The 23,821-nt window shown below is 37.3% G+C and overlaps 2 protein-coding genes across 2 annotated transcripts in view; one reads left to right on the forward strand and one right to left on the reverse strand.

Moving 5' to 3' along the window:
• The window catches only part of CCDC146 (coiled-coil domain containing 146), an 85,307-nt gene that overhangs the window by 43,043 nt on the left and 18,443 nt on the right, over nucleotides 1-23,821 (reverse strand). The gene's annotated exons all lie outside the window — the stretch shown is intronic.
• On the forward strand, nucleotides 16,916-23,415 carry FGL2 (fibrinogen like 2). Its single transcript, XM_075144636.1, has 2 exons — nucleotides 16,916-17,663; nucleotides 20,414-23,415. The coding sequence occupies exons 1-2, from the start codon at nucleotides 16,916-16,918 to the stop codon at nucleotides 21,118-21,120; spliced, it is 1,455 nt and encodes a 484-aa protein (XP_075000737.1). The 3' UTR covers nucleotides 21,121-23,415.

The raw sequence follows: 23,821 nt of genomic DNA on the forward strand, positions 1-23,821 counted from the left end.
ATGCCTTGTGAGTGCCCTCAAGATGAACCACTCCATAATCTTCCCCAGCACCGAGGTCAGGCTGACCGGCCTGTAGTTCCCCGGATCCTCCTTCCGGCCCTTCTTGTAGATGGGCATCACATTGACAAGCCTCCAGTTGTCCAGGAATACTTTATTCCATAGCATGGAAATAAGCACATTTGGCCTTCTTGGCTTGTAAGCACAGACCTTGCCTATCCGTTACCCGGGGAGATATGCTTCCGCCTCTGATGTTCCATTCCAGATCATCTCCTCACATATCTTTTAAATATTTTTGTTTACAAGGACAAACATCTTATGGTGGAGAACTAAGTTTCCCTTTAGCCATCAAAATAGCATTTGGAAAACTGTAATCTAAGGGCAACAGTCCAGAACAAATCTTTACTCATGAGGATAATTTTTCACTTATATAAACTGACTTAAATATGGATAGTTGCAAGAGTGAGCATTATTTCCTTAACTAATGGCTGAAACATTAAGTCTTACCATACAAACTTCAAATCAAAACATATAGTAATTCACCTTTTGCTTTTTTTGTTTACCTCCATTTGTCTTTAGAAGAAGCTGTTGGAATCACAAATGAAACCATGTCACTGATTTTATGTGTCTGTGCTTACAAGGAATTTTGTCCTGAATGGTAGATACAATCTAATGGGCATTCTGGGTGTATTTACTTGTTTTTAAATATATCTGGTATAGCTAATACAATTATCAACAGTAAAAAATAAATTAGACTAATTAGCTGAAATGTAAGGCTCTGAACTCTTTAGTCAGTATATGACTATAAGAAATACATTGTAGACAATGTCTTGAGTCCTGATATGTGCTTATCTGCCTGTTAATTTAGTGTAAATAGTCCTCCTTCCATAGGCTCACAGAAGTACTCTATTCTGAAATAAGGGAAATGGGTAATATTTCTAATAGGACCTATAAAACGCTATAGTGTATTATAATAATTATTCCTAAGTCAGAAGACTTACACTGGTGTAAACAGTAAAAAATCAACCAGGAACATTAAACCCATATATTGAATTTCTGGATGCCAGTTGCCTTTCTAAACTACAGGTTTTTGCATTTGGATCTCGGACTTAACAGAGAAACATATAAAAATTCTTGTAACCAGATGCCATAATAAAAAACATTCATACAGCTTTATTACTCAAGTTCAGTATTAGATTTCTTTTTTTAAATATCACAAGCTAAATTGGAACTGGAATTCATAAATATTTCTTTTTACCTCTATTTCTGAATGTTCACAATAGATGAGTCATATTTTCCTTTGAGATTCTATCCAATTTGAATTAGGTTCATCTTTGTCTTTACTATCATAAAAGGCATATGTTAACACAGAATAAGTAACAAATTAATTCTTAAATTGCACTAGAGACAAAGGTTTTTATTTCTCTGTAGCCAGATGATGTTGGCTATAGCGTAGGTAAGAGTATTGTTCTTTCCTTGTCATGGTAAAAGACTACTAACTTAAGTTAAATATACAGATACATATAAATCCTGAGCATACGCACACTTTATTTCATTAACCTGCATCTACAGACAGGTTCTAAAGGCTCTACTCCATTTCATTTGATCAGTAAGAACTGAGACACGTGATCTGCAATAGTAGAGTAAATGCAGAATATCTCAGCTGCATAATTAAAATTGGGATCTGATGTTGATTGGATTATCTTAACCTTGTAAAAATGTTTGTACCTATTATATCTACCAGTTATTAAATAAAATATATACTATGATCATAATATCCATTATAAAAGGCATATACAGTAGTTAGTACAACCACGTTTTAAAATGCAGCACGAGTTAATTAATAAAATCTAGTTGAAACGGATTAAGTGAATACTCACTTCCCTGCTGCTTTTCACCTCATCCAGAATAAATTTGATTTTGCAAATTATAAATATGCATGACAGAAGGCTGTATGGAAGGAGATATTTTGTACCAGGTACCTAACACCTCAGACTTTCAGAAGAGAGATGCTTGACAGAGAGCATTAATGTCTTGTATAAAGGTCAGTAGATTCTTATGAAGTCTAGTGCCAAGGGTCTCGCAAAAGTTACTCAAAAACACCCCCAAAACCCAAAACCAAACCTCAAAATGACCCATCTTGCACATGTAACATAAGACTCCACTGATTAATTTGAAGTACTCTAATTCCTAATAACTGCAACATGGAAATCCAATGTAAGAAATAGAAAATATTCCTAACATAGAATCAGAGAATAATTTAGGTTGGAAAAGACCTTTAAGATCATCAAGTCCAACCACAAACCCAACACTGCCAAGTCCACCACTAAACCACGTCCCTAAGCGCCACATCTACACGTCTTTTAAATACCTCCAGGGATGGTGACTCAACCACTTCCCTGGGCAGCCTGTTCCAAAGCTTGACAACCCTTTCAGTAAAGAAATTTTTCCTAATATCCAATCTAAACCTCCCTTGGCATAAATTGAGGCCGTTTCCTCTTGTTCTATTACTTGTTACTTGGGAAAAGAGACCAATACCCACCTCACTACAACCTCCTTTCAGGTAGTTGTAGAGCGCGATGAGGTCTCCCCTCAGCCTCCTTTTCTCCAGACTAAACAACCCCAGTTCCCTCAGCTGGTCCTCATAAGTCTTGTGCTCTAGACCCTTCACCAGCTTCGTTGCCCTTCTCTGGACACGCTCCAGCACCTCAATGTCCTTCTTGTAGTGAGGGGCCGAAAACTGAACACAGTATTCGAGGTGCGGCCTCACCAGTCCCAAGTACAGAGGGACAATCACTTCCCTACTCCTGCTGGCCACACTATTTCTGATACAGGCCAGGATGCCATTGGCCTTCTTGGCCACCTGGGCACACTGCCGGCTCATATTTAGCTGGCTGTCAACCAACACCCCCAGGTCCTTTACGCTGGGCAGCTTTCCAGCCACTCTTCCCCAAGCCTGTAGCATTGCATAGAGTTGTTGTGACCCAAGTGCAGGATCTGGCACTTGGCCTTCTTGAATCTCATACAATTGGCCTTGGCACATTGATCCAGCCAGTCTGGATCCCTCTGCAGAGCCTTTCTACCCTCAAGCAGATCAACACTCCCGCCCAGCTTGGTGTCATCTGCAAACTTCTGAGGGTGCACTCAATCCCTTCATCCAGATCATTGATAAAGATATTAAACAGAACTGGCCCCAGTACCGAGTCCTGGGGAACACTGCTTGTGACCGCCCGCCACTCCATTCACCACAACTCTTTGGGCCCGGCCATCCAGCCAGTTTTTTACCCAACGAAGAGTACGCCCGTCCAAGCCATGAGCAGCCAGTTTCTCCAAGAAAATGCCGTAGAAAACGGTGTCAAAGGCTTTACTAAAGTCTAGGTAGACAACATCCACAGCCTTTCCCTCATACACTAAGTGGGTCACCTTGTCATAGAAGGAGATCAGGTTAGTCAAGGAAGACCTGCCTTGCATAAACCCATGCTGACTGGGCCTGATCGCCTGCTTGTCCTGTACGTGCCGTGTGATGGCACTCAAGACGATCTGCTCTACCACCTTCCCTGGCACTGAGGTCAGGCTGACAGGCCTGTAGTTCCCCGGATCCTCCTTCTGGCTCTTCTTGTAGATGGGCATTACATTTGCTAACCTCCAGTCAACTGGGACCTCCCTGGTTAGCCAGGACTGCTGATAAATGATTGAAAGTGGTGTGGTGAGCACTTCCGTCAGCTCCCTCAGTACCCTTGGGTGGATCCCATCTGGCCGCATAGACTTGTGCGTGTCTAAGTGGTGTAGCAGGTCACTAACCATTTACCCTTGGATTATGGGGGCTTCATTCTACTCCCCGTCCCTGTCTTCTGGCTCAGGGGGCTGGGTACCCGCAGAACAACTGGTCTTACTACTAAAGACTGAGGCAAAGAAGGCATTAAGCACCTCAGCCTTTTCCTCATCCTTTGCCTCTATGTTTTCCCCCGCATCCAATAAAGGATGGAGATTCTCCTTAGCCCTCCTTTTGTTGCTAATGTAGTTATAAAAACATTTTTTATTATCTTTTACGGCAGTAGCCAGATTAAGTTCTAGTTGGACTTTGGCCCTTCTAATTTTCTTCCTGCATAACCTCACAACATCCTTGTAGCCCTGCTGAGTTGTCTGCCCCTTCTTCCAAAGAAAAAAAACCTCTTTTTTTTTTCTTGAGTTCCAGCCAAAGCGCTCTGTTCAGCCAGGCCGGTCTTCTTCCCCGCCAGCTCGTCTTTCGGCACATGGGGACAGCCTGCTCCTGCACCTTTAAGATTTCCTTCTTGAAGAATGTCCAGCCTTCCTGGACTCCTTTGCCCTTCAGGACTGCCTCCCAAGGGACTCTGTCAACCAGGCCCCTAAAGAAGACAAAGTCTGCCCTCCAGAAGTCCAAGGTAGCAGTTCTGCTGACCACTCTCCTTACTTCTCGGAGAATTGAAAACTCTATCATTTCATGATTGCTACGCCCAAGACGGCCTCCAACCATCACATCACTCACAAGTCCTTCTCTGTTCACAAAAAACAGGTCCAGCGGGGCGCCTTCCCTAGTTGGCTCCCTCACTAGCTTGTTTTGTTATTGGTAAAAACACTCGAGTTCAAGCAACATATGTTTGAGTAAGCACTGGGTTAATTCAAACAACAGTATACTTTGGCAGCATAATGAGTATTAGAGCTTCCAGATTTCAACCTTAAGGAAGTAAGCTTGCAAGTTAATTCAAAAAAAGTCATCATTCAAGAACACACAAATAAAACAATATGATAAAATAGCCAACAGTATTTACATATGTACATACATATACACACACAAACATAACATTTGTAAATGAAGGTTTGTGATCATTTTCTTCTGATCTGTTGGATCTGTATTAGCCACGTTTCTATAAAAAAAGCTGTGTACAAGACTAATATCCCAAGTTTAAAAAAGAAGTTACATTTCACTCCTCCCCCATCCCTCCAAGACACACTCATAGTTCCTTTTATTGCTTGGAAGCTCTCACATTGCTGGGTAAAGTAAAATGGTAGTTCTCCTTAGTTCAACTAATTATGTTGCCACACTGAAAAGAACGAGTGAGAAGATGGAGTAGTGAGGAAAAGAAAGAGCTTGTGACTCGCAACTGAGGATGTCTTTTTTTCAGTCCTGTGTTAATGATAATGCCCTGGAAAGAACTGAGATCATTCTGTTATACAGGCAATCTCAAATTGGGTAAATATTCTTAAATTGTTGAGTTTTCCAGTCCCTTTCCACGTCAGTTGTACTTAACTGTATTTTGCTTTTGTCAGCTTTTCTTTCTTGTTATACAATAAACTCGGACACCATACATTTTTAAACACACTCAAAATTCATAGATCATCTGGATAAACTAAAATAAATTTTCTTTATCTAAATGGAGAATTATTGGAAAGTTGGATGAAGATTTGGCTGCTAACGGATGGTTGCTTGGCAACTTTTTGCTTTCTTTTTCCCCGTACTCCCATAAATGTAATTACATAAAAAGTATGGAAGTATGTGTCCTATTACTGGATTTACTTGTATCTTTCCCTTTTAATTTAAAATTTCTGTTATGTTTATTTTATCCTATTAAGTCACCCTTTCTTTTACTTTACATTCATCTTTAACTGATTAACATCTGTGTAATTTTCTAACTTTGTTACATTTTTTCATGTTACCTCGCTATCTGAGGCTTGGCTATTCTACCAGAAAAAACAACGTAACAAACCAAACCCGAACCCAAACCCAAATCCAAAACAAATTTGTTTCCTTCAATCAGTGAAAAGTCCCATGAAATAAAGTACTGCATAATCTTGTCCTATGATAAAGACTGTGGAGGAAGATTTTGCTGAAAAGGGGAAAGGGAAGGGCATATCCTTCATATTTTTCTAGCTGGAAAAGGTGGATTTTCTGGCTCTGGGCAGGAACCTTTTAAATATAAGAATCCATGAGAAAAACAGAAGAATACTTATGCCCAAATAGCTGTTCTGTTACACCTGCATGACTTTTCTCTATACCCACACCAGTAATAAGTTCATATTCACTTGCTACCAACAGCTCCCCATCAGAGCTCTCTTCAAAATCTCAAGAAAATTCCAAGAAAAAGCGAGCACAATCTGAGGTTACACACAATCTGAGGGAGCTCTTGTATATCCTTCCAGCTTGACTGCAGGTCCACTAGCCCCTGGACATGGGACCACAGTAGTTTCTCCGAGGCTGGAAGGTGGATGTGGATGAGATGTTGGTAAGAAAGAGAAGATGTCAGAATATGAATGGGAACTAAAACCATGGAAGGGAGAGGACCCACCTGATGAATAAGATACTCTTCCATGTGAGCAAAACTATGAAATCTGGCCCTAACTACATCAACACCTCCTCACCCCCACATTAAGTGCAGTAGGTTTTTACATTCTCCATTTTAACAGACTACATTCAATCCTTTCTGACAGTCAGCTCAAAGCAATACAGCAAGGGACTCATCTGGAATTTCAAAACAAGTTTTCTCTAACTCAAATGTGATATAAATAAGAACTCAAAGAACTTTGACATTCCCTGTTTTAAATTTCAAGGCTTTTTAAGCTTCTTTTGGGACTCTCCAGAAATGAATAAAACTAAGCCAAATTTTAAACTTAAAAAGATGATGCAATGTGAATGTTGGTCTAACTCCTCACACTCTTTTGATAAAAAGCATCAAGAAAAGCATGGAAGATAAATATAGCCACCACGAAGAAAATACTGATTAACATCAATTACTCATAATCATTATGAAAGTGAAACTTTTGAAGGCTTCCTAGGAAAGACTTAATTTCAACAGTACTTAGAATCTCTGCATTTCGGAGAAATGATGCAGCTAACATGTGTTCCTAATTATGTTTGCAGATACTGCAAAATAACTAAAATGTATTCTAAGCTTGAATGGAATAATAACACTGTCCACCTCTTCATTCTAAGCTGTAGGTTTTGTAATTATAACAAGACATTGTGACTACACTTAACGTTATTTTAACACATAGAATAACCCAACGTTTTATATTAATGTTGTTTATTTCAAACATCTGAAAGGTCTCGTCAAACAACTCTTTTGCCTCATAATAGGAGACAAAAGAAAAAATATCAAGGGATTAATATATTTTATAGTTTGTATATACTCAGGATTTCAGTATAGTATTAGCCACTTGGCAAATGGCTCTTCTGGCCAGTCTGCTATGTGAGGTTTGGAATTTTCTCTCTGTTTATTTGAAGAGCTTTCCTTACCTCTTTTGGATAATATTTAAATGTTTAAACATTCAGCAAGGAAAAAGGATGAATGCTCCTCTTTGAACAGAAAGCTCTGTATCCTCTGGGAAAACCCTCATTGAGTCCACACTGTTTGGACACTTACCACACAGCTTAAGTGTTTCTTAGTCTGTGGAGAAGGCAACACCACCTCCCGTTGACTTTTCAAGGGTTATGTCTACATTGCAGGGGGGCAAAAGGTGCAAGCATGCTGAACCCATGCTATGACTCTTGCATTTCTACCATATTGCTGGCTATAAGTCTCCACAGAATCCATTTCGTCCTTTAGAAGAGGTGAGGTACAGATACCTGTTGGCTTGCCTGTGCCTGATACCTCCAAATTATCTAGACAAAAGCTTGGACCCATGATAATGCACTAAGGGAATTGAAGCTTTCTCCTCAAGTTCAGTCCATTGCTCAGAGCAAGTTTATAGCTGAGCTCACACTTGTGCTAGAATAGTGCAGAACTGTCTACACAGAAATAGAAAACAAGGAGCATTTGCTCCAGGTCCTTAGCATCACCGTTGCCATCAACCAGAACTGAAAGTGATATGCTAACAATAAAATGAAGAAAAATGCAGTATACTAACTTAGCTTCTAAATGGCTAAATATAATGCTTTACATTGTTCTCAATTTCTGAGAATTTCTGTGCCTTCTCATTACTTCTGAAGAGCATGTCCTGGCTACGTCAAGATGGGGCACCCAAAAACGAAGGAACAACAATTAAAAACCTATAGGTATTTGTAACCTATGTAGCAATGGATCTATCTCAAAGAAAAAAAAAAAAAGGAAACTGCTCTAAAAACTACCAGTCCTGATGCCACAGAATTTAATGGTCTTAAGGGCTTGTGTGACAATTTAATCTGATTTCCCAAACAATACACAGGACAGTTTTTCCCTTCTTCACCAGTTTTGCTACACGGTTTGAAGTATGCACTTCAACACCACAATTTCTTAGAACACAGAACTCATTACTGGAATGAGATAGTGAGAAAATTCCCACTGACTTTGGAATAGGGATGAGTCCTAAGTCAGTTAAAGCCAGAACCACTTAACTCTGAATGCTGTTGACAAATAAACTAATATAAATATTTCATGGCTTGCTAGATTAAAAAATAGATTAAAAACCAACTGGAATTGTTCCAATTAAACTTTCCAAGCTTTTTCTTTTAAAATTCAATTTAGGAAAATGGTAAAAGGCTAATGTAAATTAGACCAGGTCTACTTACCAAATGGCCTTACTTTTTACAGCAATGAAATTTGGTCCAGTTTAGGAAAACACAGTGAAAATTTTCCTGAACATCTCTAATGAAATCTGTTCCCTTTCAGCTAAGCTAGGATTTCTCCCTCAAATACTCTTTTGCAACACAAGGTCAACATCAAAGTCTTTTCAAATCAGACTGCATTAGAAAACATCTAGGTAAATAGTTTAACAGGCCATTTTGCCATATAGGGTAGGTTTTTTCCACATAAACTCCAGGTCATTTGTAAAGTTTAAATGGCAAGGAATGAAAGCAATTACTTCAATCTTTTTCCCCCCTAATCTGTGCAGAACCTCTACACATTTAAAAAAAGTAATTCTTTGCATTTTTCAGAATGTTTTGTTTGTGTGTAACACAAGAGAGAAGCAGAATCAGAAAAATTGAGGCTGGAAGGAACCTCTGGATGCCATTTAGTCCAACTCCTGCTCAAAGCAGGGCTAGCTTCAAAGTTAGACCAAGTCACCTCAGGGCCCTGTCCTGTCAAATTTTGAAAATGCAGTGACTGAATAAGGATGCTGTCCTGGTTTCGACTGGGATAGAATTAATTTTCTTCCTAGTAGTTGGTATAGTGCTGTGTTTTGGATTTAGTATGAGAAGAATGTTGATAAGATACTGATGTTTCAATTGTTGCTAAGTAGTGTTTACTCTAGTCAAGGATTTTTCAGCTTCCCATGCTCTGCCAGGTGCACAAGAAGCTGGGAGGAGCATAGTCAGGACAGCTCACCCAACTGACCAATGGGGTATTCCATACCATATGACGTCATGCTCAGCATATAAAGCTGGAGGAAGAAGAAGGAAGGGGGGGACGTTTGGAGTGATGGTGTTTGTCTTCCCAAGTCACCGTTACGCGTGATGGAGCCCTGCTTTCCTGGAGATGGCTGAACACCTGCCTGCCGATGGGAAGTAGTGAATGAATTCCTTGTTTTGCTTTGCTTGCGTGCGCGGCTTTTGCGTTACCTATTAAACTGTCTTTATCTCAACCCATGAGTTTTCTCACTTTTACCCTTCTGATTCTCTTTCCCCTCCCATTGTGGGGGGAGTGAGTGGCTGCGTGGTGCTCAGTGGCCAGCTGGCGTTAAACCACGACAGATGCAGTGGCTGAAAAAATATTGCACCAGTTATAAGACAGTCTGATGTACCAACAGCTCTCTCTACTTTTCACTCAAAAGCAAATACTGACTTGTCCTGAAATACTGAGTCTAAACATCGACTATCTTACTTCGTCTCACTTGCATATTTTTTCCAAGCCATGCAGTTAAAGGCTGGAATGTATTGCATTTAGACTTTAGGAAGCATAAGGAAGGCAAAAAGAGATGCCAGAAGAGAGGATAATAATTAAGCCAGTGTATTTAAGATTCTGATTCTTTTTAAAAATCAAATTTAATTCATTAAATTATTTCAGACTGCTTTCCAGCATTTATAAGAAACAAGAAATATCCTCAGTGAGGCTCTTACTTGCCTTTGACAAAAGAGGGAGCCAAAGATGACTAGCTCAGACTACACACCAGATGTTCAGATGACTTAAACTCTGGTTTTAATGCAAAGTGTTCCATCACAATTCGACAAATTCAACATGCCTGAGGGATGGGATGCCATCCAGAGGGACCTGGACAAGCTCAAGAAGTGGGCCCATGTGAACTTCATGAGGTTCAACAAGGTCAAGTGCAGGGTCCTGCACCTGGATCGGGGCAACCCCCGGTATCAATACAGGCTGGGCGATGAAGGGATTGAGAGCAGCCCTGCCGAGAAGGACTTTGTACTGGTGGATGAAAAGCTGGATATGAGGCAGCAATACGTACTCACAGCCCAGAAGGCCAACCGTATCCTGGGCTGCATCAAAAGAAGTGTGGCCAGCAGATCAAGGGAGGTGATTCTGCCCCTCTGCTCTGCTCTGGTGAGACCCCACCTGCAGTACTGCGTCCAGCTCTGGAGCCCTCAGCACAAGAAAGACATGGACCTGTTGGAGCGCGTCCAGAGGAGGGCCACAAAAATGATGAGAGGAATGGAACACCTCTCCTATGAAGAAAGGCTGAGAGAGTTGGGGTTATTCAGCCTGGAGAAGAGAAAGCTTCGTGGAGACCTTATTGCGGCCTTTCAGTACTTAAAGGGGGCTTATAAGAAAGATGGCGGCAAACTTTTTAGCAGGGCCTGTTGTGACAGGACAAGGGGGAATGGTTTTAAAATAAAGAGGGTAGATTTAGACTAGATAGAAGGAAGAAATTTTTTACAATGAGGGTGTAAAATTGTACATAGGTTGCCCAGCGAGGTGGTAGATGCCCCATCCCTGGGAAGATTCAAGGCCAGGTTGGACAGGGCTCTGAGCAACCTAATCTAGTTGAAGATGTCTCTGTCCATGGCAGGGGGTTTGGACTAGATGATCTTCAAAGGTCCCTTCCAACTCAAACTATTCTATGACTCTATGAATTTATATATGCCCAGTAAATATTATCATTAAACTTTTTATTCAGTCATTTACATAAATCATTTTTCAATATGCCTCAAATTTTCATACAGAGTCATAGAAGACTAACACTAGTCATCTAGAATTTCTCTACTCAACAATATTTCAGGCTTCAGCACATATTTCAAAGTATTTTAGGATAAGAAGATAAAAATCACTAAAGTAATACTGTAAATATTTAGTTACACCACAAATTGTAGTTATCAGTATTTCAATGCAATTCTGCATTCCCTTTTGTAGATTGGGAAAGATTTAAAGTACACACAGGAATAGCTACACTGCAGATATTTAGGGAAGGGTATGCCTTGTTTAAGTAATCAGTCATTATTCCAGAAAAAGGTTATGATGGTAGAAGGTAAAGAAAAATGTGGTATGATTTTTAAATTAAGGACTTAACAAATAAGGTAGAATCCTTCTCATCTGTAACTGCATACACACTGATAGGCAGTAGATTTTTTAGGATAAGTATGGGAAGTCCCCAGAAAAGCCTATTTATTAGCCTTTCAAGTAGAAAAAGATTTGTTACTGAGTTTTCTCAACATTTAATTTAGATGATAAACAACGATACCTGAACCCATGAGGCTACTGGTTTCACACATGCAGTCAGGCATTTCTTTCCTGATGTTTGTGATGAACAAAATTATAACAAAGTAAGAAGTAAATTTGTGTAAATTCACATTTATATGTAAATCTGTTTTCCCTTGAAAGTACTATTTTTATAGGAAAAAAATCACCTTTCTAAGCCATTTCTATTTGGAAGCTAAAATAATTTAAATAATTCAAAAAAGTTATTTTTTATATTTCATGAAGTGCTTCACAAATTATTTTGCCTTCTTTCCTATTCCAAGAAAACCATAAATGTAATGAATAAGAAGATAGCATCTACTTTTTAAATATAGCATATTATTATTTCACAAAGTGAGGGCATAAGGTTTATGGTTCCTTGAACTTTGTTGTCTAAAGGAAAGTGACTTGGTTGCATTGGTTCCACATAAAACAAGCCAGTAACTCAGAAGACAAAAGTCAAACACTAAAAAAATGAGCCTAAAAAATTATTAATATCTACTCACTTTATTTTGATATGGAGTCTTTTATACCAATATACCATTGAAAGGCTCCTAGTCTATTACAAAGTATTTCACAGAAAAAAGCTATATGCAGATGATGCTACATAAACAAGACAAAACTGAGAGTGGGGGTAAAGGCACACATGAAAAACATCAATATACCTACTTACGGTAGATCTAGTATTGTATTGCCTTGCACAGAATTTCTACAATTCTTTTTTCTTAATTACAGATGGATCAGCCAGGCACCCTTTAATGAAAAATAAACGGCTAAAAAGCTTTCTAAAACTAACAAATAACAGCTAGGAAAAATAATATCATGAATTCTTTCCCAAGGCATTCGTAACAGTAGTTTTGTCCCCCAGTTCATGGGAAAAAGCAGTCCCTACATGGAAAATATCAAAATCAGCCACCATCAAGATGATACAATGGGTGAGAAAATACTGCGTCTGGTGGCCAATTGTGTCTCACATGGCTCGGTAAAAGCGGGGATAAGGGACCGGTGAGATAGGCATTTCAGGAAAGGAGATAGCTTTCCTGCTATCACCTGTTTGGCTATGGATCTCAAAAGGAGGATACTGAGTATCCAGTACAGTCTTTCACCAGCTGGTTTTATTGGAGCAGGGTTTGCAGGAATCAGAAAGGAATGTTCCCAAAAAGACAAGGCAGGGAGAGCCTTTTGTATTTGGTACTTCATTATTCTTAAGAGTGCATTCTGGTTTATTTTCTCCATGTGTTTGGCCAACTACGGGGTCTTCTATGGCTATAGATAAAGGAAATATTCAGCAGTAAATTCTAGATTTTGAGCAGGCAGATCTTCAGATGTCGTGGGAGAAACAGAATGAATAGGAACTTAGTTTCATGGATCCTCTTTCTTTACAAATATGGTCCTCACCTTAACAGAAGGAGTGATATTCTTTGACCCCATGAATTTTGTAATACGCATTACATTTACAATTGCTTATTTAAATATGTTATCTACTACTTATATGCTCTATGTCAGTGTTGCCTTTCTGCCTGTTGCCAGAATTTATAATAAAGCAAAGACAAATTTAAACAGATAGGGAATCCACGCGGCTACTAGTTCTATGTAATCTGTATCTCAGTAATAATATTAACAATTGAAATAAAATGGAATAGGACTGCTTTCCTTTTTGTGCTCTGACGTGTTCTCATAGACACCTGAGGAAGTTGAACAGGCAGTCCCACAATCCAGTGGACAACATAAAGACTGCTTGCATGAAGAATGACTACTGAATTAAAAAAGAAAACAATTGAATTAATCAAAAAGAATCCTAAATCAGAATTTATTTCTCGTATGGACTTTTGGTATATATTCCACATTGTGGGAAAAACTGAAGATTAATCTAATTACTTTTCATCCTCTTTTTCAGCCAAAATGTATCACAGAATCACTGAAGTCACAAAACATCAAAAATATTACTGCAGCAGTTGAATCTTAAGACATTCCACCTCTGCTACCAAAATGGTTTATACGAATGAGCCTAGATGTGCTTCAGGTTTGTTCATACCAATCATTCAAACTGCTTGCACAAACCTGGATGTTTTGCAGCAGCTCTGCTGTAGGAGATGTTAACTCCCAGCACAAAGCCAGAAATCAAAGAGATGGCAAGCTGTTGTGTTTTAAATTGCCATAGTCACTAGTTAAACAAACATCTGCCTACAGCCTTAACTTTGTTGTTTTCTATTTGACCTACATTCCATTATCTGCCAGAAAAAAAACCTTGCTCTAAAAAATCATGGGAAATGGTTCATGCTGCTTTTGATAAACTTTGAATAAACAGTCCTAAGACAAGTCTGCTAAACCAAAATATATTACCTCTTTAACCTTGCAACCACTGGGTAGTTCTGGGAACAGAATTAAAATCTTCAGTAGAATTTAAGAATATAATGAGCTCTCAGTTATTTTCTTTAACTTTAGGAAGATATGTCTGTAAGATTAAGATACGTCTTCAGTCCACGGAAGGAAAAATAAATTCCTAAAAAGAAGACTAAAAGAGATGAAAAGCTACAAAAAAATGACCTCTAACCAAACAAAAGACCTTGGTAGAAAATTCTCACTTGTGGTCATCAGCTGTTATTCAGTTAGATCCTTTCACAGTTGAAAAAGATTGGCTTTTGGGTTTTGTGATCGCTTAACCGCTTTAATGTTTTAAGTATTATACAGAACACTCTAGGGATCTGGAAAAGCCCCATCTGGGAAGAAACTTTGTTTATAAACAAACTGCAGTTCTCAGTTTTGATCTGGTCCAATATTTCTGCCACTAGTTAAGCTGCATCAGCATCTTACAGTATAAGATTGCTCAGTGCCCCTTCTAAGGGCAAAGACTTGTGAAAAACTCAGTTTTGAAAGTTTGCTTCATTTATCCCATGGAAGATAAGAGGCACAAAACACAAAAAAGGCTGTGGCATACTACTTTGAGTTCCTGAAGAAAGAACAGAGACCTGATAAATTGTTGGGAATGGACATTCCCTGACAGAACAGTAAGAAAGACCAGTCCTCAACTACAAGACTTCTTCAGGTAGGAGAAGCACACAGACATCTTATGGAGAAATGGGTCTTTCGGTCTCCAAACAGACTGCTAGTAGCCTAGCAGCAGACTAATAACAAAATCAGGAGGATAGCACAGCATCTCAGGATTACAGAAATCTCATCCAAGGGAGGAAGTAAATATCCCAAAATGAAGATATATAAGGGATTAGGGAATGAAAGTCTCAGAACAAAGATGTTTGAAAGGCTCAAATACCTCACGTTACTATCTTAACTTTCTTTTCTTTGACATTCAGCATTACTAGAAATTTCTGCCCTTCAGTTCTATTGATATTTTAGGCTTTCAATGCAGCACAACAGTCACAAATTATAACAATATTTGATATGCATTTAAACATTTCAAGGCAATTCACAAGATGTGGTCTACCAATGATACTTATTAATTTTACAGATACAGAATAATTTGTCCAATCCAAAGTCAGACAGCAGATAGCAGAGTTCATTGTAAACTGAACAGTGTGGGGGAATGTGGCTTCCCAAATAATAAGGATTTAGGAACTCTATTATATTTCTAAAGCCCCTCAAAAGAGTCTGGTATAGCTTTCCTCAGTTTGACAGTTGCAGCCATACAGGAGAACAAGGCTCTGTAAATACCTGATTTTAGACTGATAGGAAAAAAAATTAGGATCCTATTAATCAAATAAAAAATTTCAGAATTTTACTCACAAATTAAATTCATACATTTGATCTACTGTTACAAACACTTCAGTTTTGATGTATTTTTAACAAAACCAAAGTGATGTCAATGTCTTACACCCAAGTTGCAGAACAGGGAGGGGTCTTTCACCTCCTTGCTGGGGAACTAGCATGGTCTGAAAAGGATACACAGTTTTGCACACATAACTAAAAACACCATGGCAGGTTCTGTTCATTTAGAATATGGGAAAGGTAGATTCAAAACCCATTTCCCAAGAAAGTGCTCAGGCCATTGTGCTATGCAGGAGTCTGAAAGAATTGTTGTCACAGGTTAGACAACTAGGGTTTTTTTACGAAGCCTCCCTCCTGTGCTATCAATATAAGCCTGTGGTTTCTACAAAAGCTGTAACATGCCAGAGATCATGAACTTACGGAGTATATGTGTGATTAATGTCTGTTTAATGTTTAATCTGTATTATGAGTAATTTCAAATAGGGTTTAGGGAAATAAATTGTTCAGATTGGACTAATTAAATAAGAACTGGTGTAAAAGTCCTTTACTCATGTAAGTTATTTGGCTCTTGACTGAGCTATGAATGCACAAAGACATGTCCATGTAGCCTTGCTTTGGGGCACAAGGAAAATTACATAGATCATTAAAACTGCATAGGCACCACGTGAGAATGGCAAAGGTGGCTGTAGAATAAAAATGAGGAAGTACATGGCAATTGTCACCTAGAGCTGAAGTATTCCATTGGGTGTGACTAGTCATGCAAAGTACATTATTAACTCTTAAAGCTGATACAAGGCACAATAAAAAGAAAAGCAGGAACTGAAAATCAGGAATACAGAAAAAATACCCCAAACTGATGGGCCCATGGGAGCTCCTTCCCTAGCTCCCTGCCTTGCTTTAGAATTAGAATTTGGGACATTATTCAGAACACCAGGATTTGCTTCGGGTTTTCTGGACAACCAATCCAACAACTAGGATCCCAGGCATCAAAGCAGGGGGTGTCTTTCACTTCACTTAGAAAGGTTCAATAAGTACTCAGAATCAGATAACAGTGAATTTTAACTGTGATGTCACATACAAGTCATGAATATTCCAGATACCTATCCTAAGCAGTGCCAGCAAAATAGGAAGAAAAAAGTGCTGCTCACCCTTCTTAGTTTGTGACTTTATCCTGAAAAATGTTTGGAACCAAAACTACATGTGTGTTTCAACAGGCTTTGGGATTTAAATCATTTTCATGAATATACCTATTCAGTTAAAAAAGTTTTAAGAGGAAGGGGACTCAGTATCAGTGAAGCTATTGGTGTGATAAACCTCAAACTGGGAAAGAGACTGTTTTTCACCTTTTCCACCTGCTGTGGTAAAACTATAGTCTAGCTTTGAAAAGCAGTTTTAGAACACTCAAATGTTAAGAAACAGATGTTAGAAGACTATTATACCAAACAGCTAAGCGATTTTTTTCCTCCCAGAGAAACTCCATGTACAACAAGGAATGAAATTAAACTGCATAAGTGATCAGCACACATGCATTTCATCATTTTGCTTACATACACTAGTTCTGAGTCAGGAATACTCACTGAAACGTGCTACTCTTGCAAGCACTACCTACTTTGCTCTGCTATTAATCACTCGTGATGCAAGCACTCCCACCCATTTCTGAGAACAGTGTAGGCAGTCTGATAACTCACAGGCTTCAAGCTGCCTTTATAAAGTTGTTCCACTTTTGCATAGTTCCTCGTACTGCTAGTTTCTCTGTGAAGATGAAGCTGCTCGTTTACATAGTCTTGCTGAAGACAGCTCTCCTTGCTTTAACAAATGTCTTTGCAGTTGTTTTAGAAGATGGAGAGGATGCTAAAGAAGGAAAAGTTACTGAGACTTGTCCTATAAAGCTCAAAACTAATCGGAAATGTGATGAAGGAGAGGATTGTCCATATCAGATAAATCTGCCTCCGATGACCATGCAGTTACCCAAAGAATTCAGACTGCTTGAGAAGACTGTCAAAGAAGTACAGACCCTTAAAGAAGCAGTAAACAAGCTGAAGAAATGCTGCCAAGATTGCAAGCTGCAGGCAGATGACAACCAAGAAAGAGACAGTAGTAATGAATTCCTGCTACCTAATGCAGAAACTCCAGCAGAAAACAGCAAAATCCAAGATAACAGAGTAAAGGAACTGCAAAGCAAAGTTAACAGAATGGCAACCAGCTTAAAAAATGCAAAGAACCAGATTCAGACACTGCAGGGTCGTTTAGAGAAGATGAGCCTTATAAATATGAACAATGTAGAACATTATGTTGATAGCAAAGTTGCTAATTTGACGTTTGTTGTGAACAGCCTTGATAACAAATGTTCCTCTAAATGCCCAGCAATGCAACCAAGACCTGGTATGTAACCTGTTAATTCTTACTGCCTGTGTAAGCTTTCTGTGCATTTTACAAATATTAGGTAAACAATTCTAAATATATTTTAACTAAATAGCTGTGCTATTAACTTCACAAGTTAAGTATTTGCTCTTTTAGTGTTTATTTATACTCCTGTAAAACATTTCAGCTGCCACTAGAGGGTTACTGAGAGCTGCAGGTGTTCTGTTCCTCCTAGAATTGGACTTTATTAAGGGATTTAAAACATGAATTTTCAAAGGACTTTTTTTTTTAATTCAATTAGTAAACATGAAAAATTAACTTATTATTTTACACCCTACTACCCTTCATTAAGGTTATTAAACATCAGTGAACTACATATATTTTCTCCTTGGATGACAAGAGGTAAATTTTCTCTTGGTGTGCCTTAGAAAACTCTACGGATTTTTTTCAATGTGAAACTGCAACTATTCTGAAATGGTCTGCAAGTCATTATTAAACAAGTGAATATAGTAAAATTTTTAAATAGATGCATAATAAAATAATATTTCTATTCTTTCAGAATATATCTGAAAGGCTTGGCTAAAAAAGCTTATTAACAGTACTTCTCAAGAGGGTAATGTATGTACCATCATTTTAATACTAAACCCTTAGCATGAATCTAATATCTAAGCAATATAAAATAGAAAACAGGGGATATCACTGACAAACACTTTTTGCTATTATTTTTTAATTGTCCTAATTAAAATTAAGAAATAAAACTAATAATTTCTTTCTAATGTTGATGGTTATTAAAGGAAGATTAATTTTTTTAGGTCATAAAGTTTTTATACCACACGTAAGAATCTTTGAAAACAAGAAATATTCGCAAGACTGTCAGTGTATTCTACCACTCAGATATCATACATATGAAGATCACATATCATATATATGAAGATAGGGCTCTCTAGAGATAAAGCAAAGAAAGATCAGACTGCTTTACAGTTTTTAAGTCTCTGTTACTTAGCATTCAAATTTAAAATTAAAATGTTCTTCTGTCTACCCATATTGAAAATTGAAGGATCTGCAGGTGGTACAGTGTATGTACCGCTGAAATTCTTGAAAGTGTGAAAAGAGCAAATGAATAGTAATAAAGGTAATTCTTTTACTATATCAACAATCAGCTTAAATCAGATATAAATCAGTATAAATCAATTACTTTAATTCAGATATAAAACATTCACAAAAAAAAATGATATTTGGAATATTGATAATGGGCAATGAATCGAATTCAAGTACACTACTTCGTAACAGTTATTTTTGTTATTTCTCACACTTATTGAAATGTTGGGTACTGTTCATAGCATATGATCATGTAGATATTCCTTACATTTTACAGTAACTGATGCTAAAAGTGTTTGTAGCAGCAATACATACATTATGAAAACTAGCAAGGATAACAGCTACAACTTTTTCCTATACAGGAGCTACTCCTGCTTCCACTGAAAGTAATAGCAAAACTTTATTTAAATAGGAGTTGAATTGGATTATAAAAGCATTTTAGCTGAAATGTATATTCTCTGTCAATATCTGCTCTGAAGCTTAGTCCACCAAAGATCTTACACAAACTTCAGGGAAATAAATGAGAATCTATTGTAGATTTAGATTTGGCTTTTAAGCCTTCGATTTCTATACTTTGTGCTTTCATCGATGTCCAGTTTTCTGTACTGGCAAACAAAGAGCCTTGAGTCTTATCCCTCCCTGCAGCCTGAGAACACTCCTCCTTTTCAAGAAGTAGTTTAATTGTTTAAATTTTTCTAGAAAAAATATGCAATTCAAGCCTGCAAATGAACATGCCCATAAACTCAAATCTGCAGTAGGTATAACATTCTGGTTTTGACTCTTAACGCAGAACTTCTGAGAGCTCTCTATCACTTACTTAAGTACATGGAATTATAATACCATGCTGTTGAACACAATGTCATTACTGGATGACATTGTGGATCAAAAATGGATTTTCACTCTGCAGGAAAAACCTGGGGGTATTTTTCTTCTGAATAAAATACATGACCCAGTGGTGGGAAAAAGCTGTGTTAATGGTAGATGCTAAAACTTTTCCCTACTGTAAAGCCAGCACATACACAGGAAAGCACCGTCACTTGTCTAGCTTCATCTTTCTAGGAATCACAGTACTACTACAATAGATGAGACAATTTTATTACTTTTTTTCCTGCTTCCTAAAGTACAGTCAACATTAACACATGAAACATTCCTAATGATGTTATGTCCTGTATCAAATTATGTCAACTGAACAATAGCCAGGTTAAAGTCATTCCCATACGAACAAAGCTTTTTCTCTGACATACTGCCAGATGAAGATTTAAATTATAGACAGTGTGTGATGGTATACATTTAAATACAAAAAGCAGCAAGCTTGTAAACATGAAGCATTAGAAATATGGACTGAAGAAATCAGGCTGAATTTACAGGAGGTAATGAAAGGATAAAGAGAAGGATAGAGAAAAGGAGAAAAGAGAAAGCAGACAATCAAAATGCCTCCATATTAGGCAGTTTTGATACAAAAAGTCATTTAAATGGGTTTTTTTGGACATCTATCTGATGCAGAGATCCTAGGTGGCATCTATTATAGAGTAAACCTGATGGAAAAAGCCTGTTTCTCCCTAGAACTGAAATTGCTGTAATGCTATTTCCTATGTAGAAGTCTCTCCAATCCAAGTTTGTTTATTTTTAAATTGAAATTATGTTTATTCTAACACTATCTGTTCTTCCACCAGTTATACAAATAATGCAGAGAGACTGTGCTGATCATTACACAGCAGGCAGAAGGAGTAACGGAATCTACAGGATTAGCCCTGACCCCAGAAATGATAGCTTTGAAGTTTATTGTGACATGCAAACACATGGAGGCGGCTGGACAGTGCTGCAACGGCGTCAGGATGGTAGCACTAACTTTAACAGAACCTGGAATGACTACAAAAATGGCTTTGGAAACCTCAGCAGGGAGTTTTGGCTGGGGAATGACAAAATTCACCTCCTGACAAAGAGCCAGGAAATGCAACTGAGAATTGAACTTGAAGATTTCAATGGTATCAGAGAGTACGCAAAATATGAACACTTCTATGTGGCCAACGAATATCTAAAGTACCGTCTAAGCGTTCATGGCTATAGTGGCACAGCAGGAGATGCCCTTCACTACAGCAGGCATTACAACCATGATCAAAAGTTCTTTACAACTCCGGACAAGGACAACGATAGGTATTCTTCAGGAAACTGTGGAGCATACTACAGCTCTGGCTGGTGGTTTGATGCATGCTTGTCTGCCAACCTCAATGGCAAGTACTACCACAAGAAATACAAAGGTGTTCGCAATGGCATTTTCTGGGGTACATGGCATGGTATGTCTGACGATATTCCCAGTGGATATAGGCAAGCCTTTAAATCAGTAAAAATCATGATCAGACCCAAAAGTTTTGTGCAGTAATTCTACTCCTTTCTCTTAACTAGTTTGCATTGGATTGCACTCAAAAACATACTTACTCAGTATTATACTCAGAATTCAAGTATTCAGTTATGTTTGGCATAAAATAGTTCTAGACAAAACAACATACTTCCACATAAACTTTTAGAGATGGTTTGACCCATATATTAAAAACAGCATGAATATTTCTGAATAGTTATTGCTAAAACAGCACAGGTTAAGTCTTGGTATTGTTATGTAAATATTCTAAACATTGCTTTTGGTGCTTTTACTGACTGTGATATATCAGATGTAAAACTTTTAAATGGTCTTCCAAAAATTGTGTCTGAATGAATACCTACATTTTAACCTGAAAATAACTCAGAGGTATAACTGATAACATACAAATTTGTCAATACTTAGAATGAAAATCAGTCTCTCTGAAACAGCCTGACTTTTTGTATCATCTATCCTTCACAACTTTAAAGGTATACCATGACAATATCCATATACATTAGGAAAAGTACTACAAATTATTATTTTTAAAGGACTAGGAAAAAAAGGGCCACATGGTTTGCCCAAAGACACAGAAAAAGCCTTGAAGAAAACATAGAAAATGAAGATGATTTCTCAAATCCTATCCTCTTTATCAAAGATTATTCAAAGAAGTTGGTGAAAGAATTGAATAAAAGCAAGTGGAAATAATGTAGAGAGCACATAATGAAAGACAACATTTCTTGCTCATTTTGGTTCCTCCGTTCAAGCTCAAGGTCCTATTTGTCATTTGTGGGAGAAAGGAGCTGTTATGCAGCTTATTGCACATTTACATATGCAGGTAGACAGGCAGGAAGAAGACACATCAAGAAGAATCCATGTCTTTGCATTAATGCCTCTAAATACATTCAAAAAGAGTTTCCAGCGCCATTTTGTTTTCCCTGAATCTTTTAGGTAAGCCAAATGTTACAACATGACTCTTGCAGAGACTTAAGCTCTCATTTAAGTACTTCTCACTTTAGGTACCATTAGACCTTAAAATTATAAGAAAGATTATAAATATTTTGTAAGATATGAAAAGACTGTGTTCTCCCCATTTTCTGAGCTCCCCTTTTGTAGCCACAGAAACATGAACAACCCACTGGCAATTATAAAATTGAGAAAATTGAAAAGAGAATATGTGAAAGACTTTTTTCCCCTACAATATAACGAATTAAACAATCAAATTTTCAAATACTTCAGGAAGTGCAAAGAGGCTATTTTGCTATATTGCTTATGCCAATCTTGAGATGCAGATAAACTATGCTGAGACTGTATTTCTTTACCAGTTAAAGTGTGGTCTTTGCTGGCATAGGTTTTTTGGTTAAAAGAAACATACCAAAAAAAAAAAAGTATACACCTGATCTAATACTTTACAAATATGACCTTTACTGTTTTTTGAGATGATAACAAGAACTATTATGGTTACAAGTTATGTAAATGATCAACAGTGGCAATTGCTAAATTGTAAAATATTAATATATATATTTTAAGGAAGTAAATACTTTGAAGGATATTTCAGTGTGAAGTGTAATTTGGTTTATTATATTTCAATTTTTAAAAGTAATGGAAAATTTTAATTGCAAGATGTATAATCTTTGCTTGAGAACATGTTTTGAAGCTATAGAATATTTATTTTGGGATAAAAAAGGATTGTCTAAACAAAAAAAAAGGGCAACTTATGAAGTATTGGTTAGAAGAGCAAATATCTAATTGCATAAGATTATATTTAATAATTTTGCATGAAATGCACAATTTGCTCCTATTCATTATCTGGTAACTAGCTAAGTATGACTTACAGTATCTATAAGCTTCTACTTGAAAATGTCTTTTTCCTGCTAAGTTGTTAGAAGAGGAACTGTCCTTTTTTTATCCTGTTTAAAGGAAACTTCATAAAACACAGAAATTTTAATAGAATAAGCAAATGTGACTAATATCACCTACAAAAGCCTTGTCTGATGTCTTAAAAAAAAAAAAAAAAAGAAAAAAAAAAGAAAAGGGAAGTGTAATGTTGTTACACAAATCTGAATATTACCTGCCTGGAACTGTTGTAGCTGAATCTCCATCAATGTGTACTAATTTTACAAAGTGTAACTCCATCTACTTGTTGCAAGTATTATTTTTGTTTTTCCTTGGTGTAATAAAATTAGGTCATACTGTTAAAGCTGTACTACTGTCATAGATGTTTATGGGGACTATAAAAAAAATTATCATAAATTGTTTTATTGATTTTCTGTAAAAAACGAATTAATAATAAAAGACAGAAAACTTTAGATGACCAACAAAGACGACCATGTGACTTGCCAGGAGAGCAATTGCTAGTAACGAAGTTCTTAAGAGATCCGTTTTATGACACTTCAGCTGCCAGATAATACCAAAGACTGAAATCTCAGACACCTTTTTGAAACTCTTCATATTTTGAAAGAGAAAAAAGTAATTGCCCAATCAAGAGTTTACACAACCTGTATTTTTAACATGAAAGAGGAGAAGCAAACTCATCTGTTTTTTGTATTACACACCTTTCAGATCACATGCAAGTTTCATCAAAGCATGTGAATAGAAATAATACCCCGAATTAAAGCACACAATTTTTTATATAAACAAAAGCACTTGGTCTCTGCTTAAGGCTTAATAATGCAAAACATGTCTTTCAATTTACAGAAAACATCTATGTAACACTGATTATCATATG

This window comes from Calonectris borealis, chromosome 1 (assembly GCF_964195595.1).
Source record: "Calonectris borealis chromosome 1, bCalBor7.hap1.2, whole genome shotgun sequence".
In the NCBI taxonomy this organism is placed as follows: domain Eukaryota; kingdom Metazoa; phylum Chordata; class Aves; order Procellariiformes; family Procellariidae; genus Calonectris; species Calonectris borealis.